The sequence below is a fragment of the Habropoda laboriosa genome, unplaced genomic scaffold (assembly GCF_001263275.1).
Source record: "Habropoda laboriosa isolate 0110345459 unplaced genomic scaffold, ASM126327v1 scaffold210, whole genome shotgun sequence".
Classification (NCBI taxonomy): domain Eukaryota; kingdom Metazoa; phylum Arthropoda; class Insecta; order Hymenoptera; family Apidae; genus Habropoda; species Habropoda laboriosa.
In genome coordinates, this window is record NW_017100373.1 from 1,026,141 (window position 1) to 1,036,656 (window position 10,516).

The following is a 10,516-nucleotide window of genomic DNA, read 5'->3' on the forward strand; positions in this document are numbered from 1 at the left end:
AATAACAATTATAATATTATAATTTAAGAAATATTTCTAATTTGTTTTAATGAATAAATGGGATGTAACAATGACAGATCATCTTTTATTGAAAACCACTGATGCAGAAGTTGTTCAATATTCTCAGCAATATTCTATAATCGAGAGAATTTATGTAAGAAATGATCAAAGGCAGCAACAATGTTATATATTTTATACCTCATTAACAGATTTACCTCATTTGTATTTTTATCAGGTTTATGTAATTCTTTCCTAAGCATCCTAATATCTACAATCCAAATATGCGCGGATTCGTGAACAATCCATAAATTTGAACACATAAGACCAACAACAGAATTGGTATTTTCATATAAAGGACTGCAATATTCATATTAAATGTTAAGTAATAATAAATGATATCATATACATCTAGGAACCTTAACAACTTACTTATCTATAAAATTTTCAGTAACTTTCTTTAAATTTACATTCCAAGGTACAACAGTTCTCGTTTCTGAATTTTCTTTTTCTTGAAGATTCATTACTTTCATTTTTTCCAATGCCTTTAATAGTCTATTTTTGTTTTTGTTGATATCTATTGTACATTTGTCTTTCATTTTTTGCTTTTGTATATCATATTCTGATTTCTCGTCACGTGCGAGATCTTTATAAAAGCCACGTTCTTCAGGTGACAATTTTTTCCACAGATTAGTTATTATATGGGCAGCTTGAGGTGCTGTCATTGTAGGATTTTGCTCCATAACTAAAAATGAAAATATCGATTTTGTATGTAATGTTTGTTATATACTACGTACAATAAATTAAGGTGTATACTATACTAATTTACCTTGTGTCCTAACATTTTTTGAAAATTTAAGAAAACCATGACATACATTTCCATGTGTATCAACATTTACTAATTCGTTTGGCTCTATATAATTAGAAGATTCTATATTCGTACCACCCTATTGAAATTAACTTAAATGTATTTCATATGATTCTTGATAAGTTCACTGCATTAAATTCTTTGTGCGTTTTACCTTCAAACCAAACACATGACCCTTACTCCATTCATTTAATAGAACACGGTTTTTCATATTTAGTTTATTTTCTTTATCTGAAACTTCGAAATTTGTATTTTGTATTTTATTTTCTTTCTCATCCGTATCTATAGTGGAACAGTTATCCCATTCAAAACCATTGCCCAAATTTACAATTGGTAATTGACTGAGTGTTTCAACAGTTGGCGTTAGTTCAAAAGGCGGACTATCTTCGGTATCTCCTTTTGCAGATGTATCACTATACAAAAACAAAGTATATTAAAAATAATTAGACTATCGTACATGATATTCTATAACTAAAGTACTAACACTGAAATACAAGAAGAATTATTATTATTATAAATCAATGTAACATTTTGCAAATCATTTGAACCTGAATTGCATAAATTTAAAGATTGAGTATTGAATTTTTCTACATTTTGTTCACACTTTTTAGCATTTTTGTCTTGATGAATTTGTCCATTTGTAGAAATTTGCACTTGCTCTACACGTTCAAAATTATTAGTTCCATTAAAATTTAAATTGTTTGCTGCATTTTCATCGACATTTACGATCTTTCCAATAAGTTTTTCAACACATCCTCCTGTGTTTAATTTTTGTTTCTTACATGCAGGCAACTCATTTTCAGCATTACTAATATTTGCTTTTTGTGAATAATCTTGGTAACTAGCAAAAGAAATATCACAATTTGTTTCTTGTTGTACTTCTCTTTGAATTCCATAAAAATTTTCTAGGTACTTTTCTATTGTGTTGATGATTATATTCTGTACAATAAACATAATATACATTTTTGAAATAATATACAATTAATTATCTTATATTTACAATTACCTGATCTTTAAATAAAATAGAAGTTTTATTTGGTTCTAGATTAATATCTATGTTTGCAGCATTTATTAAAATGTACAAAACAAATATTGGCTTTTTTCTTGACAATGATTCCTGTCCTAATGCTTCCAAAATTGTCTTAGTCAACGCCTAGAAGTAATTTCTAAATACTTTATAACTGCATTATTTAATAAAAATGAAAAAAGGACACTAAAAAAATGCACCTTTTCTAATTCCTTATGCTTAATAGGTCTATTGTTTACAAAAATATACTGCAAACCAGAATGAAATACTTCAAGCATGTTTGAATCATATGTATCCTTTAAAGGTATCATTAATTTCATTTTAATCTGAAGAATGTAATTAAAAAATGAAAGTATTAAATAAAAAGATCTACAATTTGACAATAAATATAATTACTTCTGTATCTGTAATGTCTATCCAGTTCATATTACATGTCACCTTTTTACCAAGGATATATGTAACTGCTTCTTCAAAAGTATTTACACTAGGTTTTGCAAATATAACATTATTATTTAGTCTACAAGTTATCCGCGCAAAAAACTTGCACATTGCATAACTTTTTATTAAATACTCCAATATCTTAATATCTTGATTAGCTTTCTTTGGATTTGTAATTATTTGTCTTCGCACTGGTACTTGTTTAAATAATTGTCTAACTTGCACAGTTACATATAGGGTGTATCTAGTAACTAGGCCAAGTTATAACTTGGTTATTATTGAAAATACAAAAAAATTGTAGAGGAAAGTTTTGAATGGTTGAACAACCTGTATCATCCTGTAATGTAACTTTTTACAAAAGTGCACCAGTGCAATTGCACTTGTTTTTTAATGCTACTCTATGATTTTGTGATATTGTGAATAAAAAAGTATTACAGTACCATTATGAAAAACTCAATACTTTTTGAAATATTTACCTCTTTTTCCAGCATCTATAGTAAATGTTCAAATGTTCCAACATTGCATTCTAAACATTTTCTTACACATTTTTCATCACATTGTTCAGTTGTACCTCTACAATTTGTTTCTATCTTCAATAACAACCAAGATATCACTCGGCCCAGTTACTAGATACACTCTGTTTATATGTGCTTTAAAAACTGAAGATAATATTTTACATTTGTTTACTACCTTTAGATCTATGACAAAATTCTGATTTTATAATATGTCCAGAATGATTAATAGTATAGGATACACCAGCTTCATCCTGTTCTGCTTTTGATATGATTGTAACATCTGATACTGCACACAATGCACACAGAGCTTCACCACGAAATCCATATGTTTTTAAAATAGCTACAAATAATAATACGATTATTATTTTACACTTTAAATTATTGTTATTATATATTACACATTTTTTTTCATGATATAATTGTATACCTAAATCAGAAAAGTCACGAATTTTAGATGTATATGATGATAAAGCAACATAAGGAGCATCTAACTTAGAAATACCACAACCATCATCTTTCACTTCTATTAAGGTACATCCATTATCTGTCTAGTAATTGAAAATATAATATTATATTGGAACTTGTATAATATGAAATTATGTAATAAACAAAATATTTTGTAGAAAGAAAAGAATAACGAAATACCAAGTTAATCTCGACATTTTTAGCATCAGCATCCAATGCATTTTCTATTAGTTCCTTTGTAGCACTAGATATCGAAGTTATAACTTGAGTGGTTGTTAGGAGTTTTACTGTATCATTATTTAAAGCTGAGATAATCATTTTTGTACGATATCAAACATAGCACGTACCCATTAGTAAGTGAAATGTAAAACTTTTACCCTCCGAATTTGTCCATTAACATCGACATTCTACAGAATATGACGCGTGCATCAGCCCTTTAAATTACGTGTGTGAATCGAATTGAACAGATAGATGGTCTGTGGGTTGGTGAATTAAGTGAGCGATTGCAACGACACATTGGTCGACTACACTTAAAAAACGCGCGAACGTAGGAACACGTATTACATCGAAAATTAGTAATCAATGATTAGATTTCAAATTAAATAGAAGTTAGAAAAGGAATAATTGGGTAAATCACATTTGTATTTCAAAGTATTTGTTTACAATAAACACACTTAATAAGCAGTTATGCAGATTATGTGTATTCTTCCAACAATGCATTCACGAACATAATGTACGCTTCTTTCGCATCATTTTGTGACACGTCTTCCTTCGATTTCCACACGTCCCACTTATTGTTAACCCTTCCCTTTATAACCAAGACGCCGGGGTTTGTTATAATTATATTACAAAATAGTTGTAGAAAATTTTATGTACTAGAATTTCGCACAGTTTTTTGTTTTCTAATATAAATCAGAATGGTTACATACTTAGAGTGTCAATATTGCCCACCGTTGCTTGTTTAAATAATACATATAGTTGTAAAAATATTTTGTACCTAGGACTTTTCCAAAGGCTTTCTACAGCTTCCACTGCTGCTTCAAATTTCTATAAAATTACGTACACGTTTTACCGTTGATACTCATAGTAATGATATTTTCCTTGGTATTTAAATTTTGTTATTTTCTTGTATCCCTAGTTATTCGATTTTTCTTCATATACGAATGTTACAAAAAATAATCTAGAACATATGACTTTGCGAAATAATTAGATAATTATTTCACATTTGCATGGTTGCGTTACCTGATGAAGAGGTATCGTTCACGCATAAATTTTTCATAACTGAATAAAGTTATAGATATATCTGTAACTAATAATTTATTGTCTGTATAATAATATTATCATGATATTAATCGATAACGTAATATTTATAAATGATAATTACGCAAAATATTAAAATTGTCAACGATAACAAGTACGATATTATTGTGAATCCAAAATGAACAGGTATGATGGAATGGTAGATACGATGAATTTGAGGTTAAAAAGAAAGTCAACACGATTCTGTTTTTTTAGAACCTTTATTAAAGAAAAAAAGTCCGATGGTAAGTAAAGATATTAAATGCAGCAGAGAATGTTACCCTACAGTAAAAGAAAAAGGAAATGTGAAAAAGAATTTTTGTTGAAATTCTTCCTTGTGTAGAGGATAATGATATTATGTACCGATTTCTTTTTTTAAGGATTCATGAAATATATGTCGACCATGAAAAGTAATGGATACATGATAATTATAGAATCGTGATTACCTAATCGAGGGACATCCTTTTTGTGCAGTATTACTAGTAACGTTCGCTTAATGACTACTGATCAACGGATCTACTTATACATCGATAAATATCCCCCCTCCCATTTATCTACCAACTCTATGTCTCGTAATGATAAACGTATAATAAATACAAGCCCAGTAAAAAGAGGATAAATTCGATCACTGTTCAAGTTTCGAACCTTGTACGATTTTTCATCGTCACTTTACAGCTACATATTTTGTTTCGTAAGCTATACACGAATATTCCATTCTTTGAACTTTTAAGTCGAAAGTACAATATTTTACTTTCCAATTCTAAACATATTTCATTCGAGTTTCAATTTTAATAATGAATTTAGTAATTAAAAAGTGTTGGCGTGTTTGGAAAAAACATTTCATGGAAGATTCGAATCTGACGATTCGAAGTGCAAAACGATGGAAACGACAAGGAAAGAATGGGGCCAACCTGCCACATCATCATCCAAGACAGCTGCGCAAGAATGTAGGTATTCTCGACTACCTGATGCATCGTTTCGACTCTCCCTGGTTTCGCGTTACACGGGAATACCTGCTTCTCAGGGCCGTGTTTGAAAACACATCTGGAAAATTTGAAAAGTTCATGAAATTTCGAAATGAGATTAGAATTTATTATAGATATGAAGTTCTTACAAGGGAACTTCGGTAACCCGAAATGTTCGATTTTTTTTAAACTTTGTGGGTTTGTAGGGGACCTCGAGAGAAGTATCGGGCAATTTTTTTATCGGCCCAATTTCGGTTCTTCGGGGCGAAAACAACCCTTGAATGAAGATAAGTGTACCCTATTTCCCTGTATATCTTTAAAACTATAGTAGATATAAAAAAATGTTTATAATAAAAATTAAATGTCTTGCAGATAAATATGTTAGTCTTATCGAATAATGTGATATTTAAATAATTTTAATTGTACGTGCTTTGTGTGCTGTCATCGTCGCACTTGGAACGATGCGTTATCAGGTACCAAGTATGTGTACGAATCTTTGGTATTTTTTTTTATCTTATTTTTGGTACTTTGGTATTTATTTGCATTTATTTGACATATTTTTCGATATGATAGAAAAACTTAAAAATTTTTCACAACGGTAGTGGAAGATTTTTTATTTAAAAAAAGAATTTTTATTAATTTAATAGCATAGTCTTATAAGGCATAAAAAGCCATTTAATTTTTATTATAAACAATTTTTTACATCTACTATAGTTTTAAAGATATACAGGGAAATAGGGTACACTTATCTTCATTCAAGGGCTGTTTTCACCCCGAAGATCCGAAATTGGGCCGATAAAAATATTGCCCGATATACTTTTCTCGAGGTCCCCTACAAACCCACAAAGTTTCAAACAAATCGGACATTTCGGGTTACCGAAGTTCCCTTGTTAGACATATACTATTATTTAGAATGTTTGGTTGCGCGCGCAATTCTACCGGACAGTAAGCATGCTGAATGGTCGGGATTTAGAAAAACACAGGGGGAGAAATCTGAAAGAAAGAATGCGGAATTATTTAGTGGGTGCGCGTTGAATAAAAGCAATTCGTCTCGATGGAAATTGAAAAGAATTTAGCTCAAGGAAGCTCTATCTCATAAATCGCTGGTGTTCCTAGTAGGAAAAATACAGTAGGATAAAATTTGGAGCGAGTGGCCCGGATGAAAGTAGGAAAGTAGGAAAATAAGGGTGAATAATTGTAGGAATACGGCAGTGGTTAACGAGCAGCGACGAAAACCGGCGGAGACGACCGATCTTCCGTACACGCGGGATCGTGGTCGCGCGGTGGCAGAGTGAAGTGGTTTAAAAGTTCACCGTAGTATGCGTGATTTGTCACACGATCGACGATCGGCGATCGGCTCAATCGCCACAGTGTTTCACGTTACAGGAGAAAGGTGCGCGTAGCCAGTAAAATTAGTGTGGTCGCGTTTGTGATTGATCTGCGAAGCGCGTATCGATGAGAGTGCGGCATGTATCGTGTATTGATAAACACGCTTGTAAGTGACAAATGTGTAACCGTGGCCTTGTTAAATAACGTCAATTCGTTTGTTGCGTGTTGAATGCCGTGTAAGCTTTGTGAGATTGTTCAATAATTGTTGTATAAATAATATATGGAAAGAAAATCGAAGTGAGAAACGTGTGAAGTTAAGGATGTGTTAAAAAGAGAATCGAGAATATAAGTAAGTACATATAATTCGATTCGGAAGTTTGAGGAGAACTAAAATATTTTTGTCACTGTGGTTCCGTTTATCGTTCGTTTTGTAAACTGCGATGACTCGGGTAACGTGCACAAGGACTGAAAATTGACAAATCTTCGGTTAAGAGACGCCTGATGCATCTTTTTGAACGTCACGACGAAAAACAGTGTTAGCTGTTGTTAATATCTTGAATCGCGATCTCTACGGTATTTACTCAATCGAGCGGCAAACGTACAACGAGGCCACGTTCGCACTTAATCGCAATTCGTTCCTGACCCGTATCAAGGATATTAACGTTTGCTGGCCATCGTTACCGATCGAATCGTATCGTATAATATTGAAGACTTTTGCTGACAGTGAAAGAAAAGAGTTGTGCACGAGGAGCGTGATGCCGAAAGAGAGTGGCGGTAGGTAAATCCGATCGAATTGGATGAGGCGTGCGCGTGTTTCGCGGTGTCTGATAACGGATCGCGCGTGTTTCTATCGTTTCTATCGTTATCGCTGCCTAGCCGAGACAAAGTCTTTATAGGTGGTGCTACAATTATTATGTTGAAATGGTCGATTGTTAGCCTGAGGGGTGAAAGAAAGCGGTGAACGCGTGGCCAGCTGCGTGACATTACCAATGATCGCATCAGAGTTAAGTGTACACCTTTCTCTATGGACCGGTCAGAATTAATTTGTGTATAATAGGTACATACATATATACGTATATCGTGCAAAGAAGCGGAAGACCCAATGATCGCATCAGAGTTAAGTGTACACCTTTCTCTATGGACAGAATTAATTTGTGTATAATAGGTACATACATATATACGTATATCGTGCAAAGAAGCGGAAGAATGAGTCTTTCACCAGTTGCCAACAGGAGTTTTCTCCATGGAGATCAGAAAGCATTTCCTACCGGAGAGTCACCGGATAAGATCATCTACGCAACTCTCGATAGTCTGGCTTTGAAGAGAGCAACGTTGCCTCTGCAATTATTACCCGTTCATAATAACAACGTCACAACCGAAGGAACAAAGGGGCTAACGAATGCCGATGCCGATGCCAGGAGGTCCAGTTTGAAGGTTCGCGCATTAATTATTCTTTGAGTAAAATGAATGTTTGCTCGTGTCGCGAAAACGCGAGAAATGGTATTTCACGAGATCCCGTCGCGGTGCTGGGTGCGAGTACGCGAGTGAAACGATGTTAATAGTAGAGGAGTGGCTTGTTAGCTTCCAATGATCGTTGCTCGTTGCTCGATGTTCGATAAGAATCCGAGTGGCAAATTGCAAATCTTGTCCTTTTCATGGATTTAGCAAGATCTTCGGTTCTAGTCGCGTAGAACCGCTTCAAGTATGCACTTAATTCGTCGATCTCTCTCTGTTGGAAAGTTTTCCATCTGTCATCGAGTGTTGCGACGACTGGTGTTGCTTGTTCCTCTAGAAATCGTGACTCGACGTAGCACTAACGACGGGATCGCCTTTGAAACAGTTACGATTTCTATCGCATTCCACGAAACCGTTTCCGCAAAACCGTTATGAGTGTCTTAGCTAGAGCATGTATATGTATATGTATGTACGTGTATCGTATCTACGCGTATTAAACTAACGAACGAATCGCACGAAACGTTTCGCCCAGATCGACGTTGCGACCAGTTTGTCATCGAAACACCATCCAAAATACTTGTTACTCGTACCCTCGACGAAGCCAACAGAGTCTCAGGAAAACAGATGGAAAAATAGCAAAGAGGATTCCAGGGCTGCCGTTGAGCAACATGATCGAAAAAAAACTGTCGTTGATGTTGCGTACTTGCAGAGTATAAGCACCGATAACAACGATATCGGTGTAACTTTGATAAGAGTCGAAGCGAAAGCGGAAGATAGGGAGACTCCTGTGATCAGAGAAACCATGAAAATTGAACGCGATTTCGATAATTGTCATTCGACGAACGACGATATCAGGGGATGTTCAAGTTGTAAAAGGGAAAAGGAATCTCCGTGGGATAATTACGAGAGGATAGAATCGGTGGGTGGAAGAAACGCGTGGTGGGATGTTCGGAAGGAAAGGAAGCGGAAGGAGTGTGACACAAGTCTCGAAAACGAGGAAAAATCTTTGTGCTCGACAGATGCATTGGTGAAATCAAAGAGTTCTTCGGATACGAGACTGGCTGATTGTGACGAAGGGTACTTAATCGAAACGTTCTCAGAGGAAGAATTACCGGAAAGATTGTTTTCTAACGAGAATTTGAAGTGTGGGAAAAAGAAAAAGCACTTTGCCAAAAACGTGTTGCATTTTGTAGTACCAGAGTACCTCGTGAAAGGACCAAAGAGAAGGCAGAAGAAAAAAAGCAATCTGAGTGTGTCATTGAGTTCATTGAAAGCATCATCGATTGACTCGAACCTAGGGGCTCGAGTAAATTGTAACTCTAGGTACAGATCGAGGAGTCTCTCCCGCGAAGAATTCAAATTCCTAAAAATCTCATCGCCGACGAACTTTGTGCACGTTGCATCTGCCACGAATCCGAGTTTGATATTGAACAAAAGAACGGTCGGGTTGAATTTAGAGCAAGTGGTAATTACGCACGAAGAGAAGTGTGCCACGTTACCTCTTCTCGTTGCAACGAACAATTCAATGGCTGGAAATCAGACGACGGGGGAATGTTCGATCGCTAAAACCGAGAGGATGTCCTTTTTTAACGTATCCTCGTCAGTTTCTGATAAAACAGCAAAGGAAGAAGGTACACGTACGTTTTTTCTTTTCGCGCGGTCGCGTTGTTGATCACGTCGTTATGAACGGTGAATTATTAATAAGATTAGCTACTGAAAAATATAACGTGCCGCGTAGTTCTTTACAAGATAAAAAGCGGTCAAGAAATAATTCTTAAGCCGAAATTAGGTCGCTTTGACTTAACTTTTAATGAGGAATTTTCATGGCAACTTTTTAATCACGTGAAACAATGGGACAATCGGATAATGCCATTGACTAGAACAGAGCTTTTAAAACTAGCTTTTGATTTGGCAGAACGTCTTAATATTCCCCATAGATTCAACAAAGAAAAAAGAATAGCATCAAGACACTAGTTTGTGAAGTAACTTTCGAGGAAGACTCATAATAATAAATATATAATACTTAATAACATAATAATGAATGATATAATATTATTTGCAACATTTATAAGAATATTTAACAGCAAAGTGAATAAAATAAGTAAAAAAATTACTGTCCGGGGCTACCCGCCCTTTTTTGAATCGTTAAAACTCAATT

General features: G+C 34.3%; 3 protein-coding genes across 3 annotated transcripts in view; 1 reads left to right on the forward strand and 2 right to left on the reverse strand.

Annotated features, from left to right (window-relative positions):
* Window positions 1-23: 23 nt before the first annotated feature.
* Window positions 24-3,769, reverse strand: LOC108574844 (PMS1 protein homolog 1-like). The gene is made up of 12 exons (XM_017937491.1): window positions 3,491-3,769; window positions 3,273-3,393; window positions 3,008-3,185; window positions 2,289-2,574; window positions 2,093-2,218; window positions 1,872-2,018; window positions 1,350-1,804; window positions 1,020-1,278; window positions 827-944; window positions 430-742; window positions 216-357; window positions 24-134 (listed from the first exon to the last, which is right to left on the reverse strand). Exons 1-12 carry the CDS (start codon window positions 3,626-3,628, stop codon window positions 24-26), a joined length of 2,394 nt encoding a protein of 797 aa, XP_017792980.1. The 5' UTR covers window positions 3,629-3,769.
* A 235-nt stretch (window positions 3,770-4,004) lies between these two features.
* LOC108574845 (acyl-CoA-binding protein homolog) lies at window positions 4,005-5,070 on the reverse strand. The gene is given in 3 exon segments (XM_017937492.1): window positions 4,005-4,139; window positions 4,238-4,357; window positions 5,056-5,070. Coding segments are annotated over 3 exon segments (270 nt in total).
* A 2,982-nt stretch (window positions 5,071-8,052) lies between these two features.
* The window catches only part of LOC108574874, an 11,613-nt gene continuing 9,149 nt past the window's right edge, over window positions 8,053-10,516 (forward strand). The window contains exons 1-2 of the mRNA XM_017937523.1: window positions 8,053-8,337; window positions 8,891-9,989. Of these exons, the coding sequence (XP_017793012.1) occupies window positions 8,110-8,337; window positions 8,891-9,989 (1,327 nt within the window). The 5' untranslated portion in view covers window positions 8,053-8,109. The remainder of the gene's footprint in view (window positions 8,338-8,890; window positions 9,990-10,516) is intronic.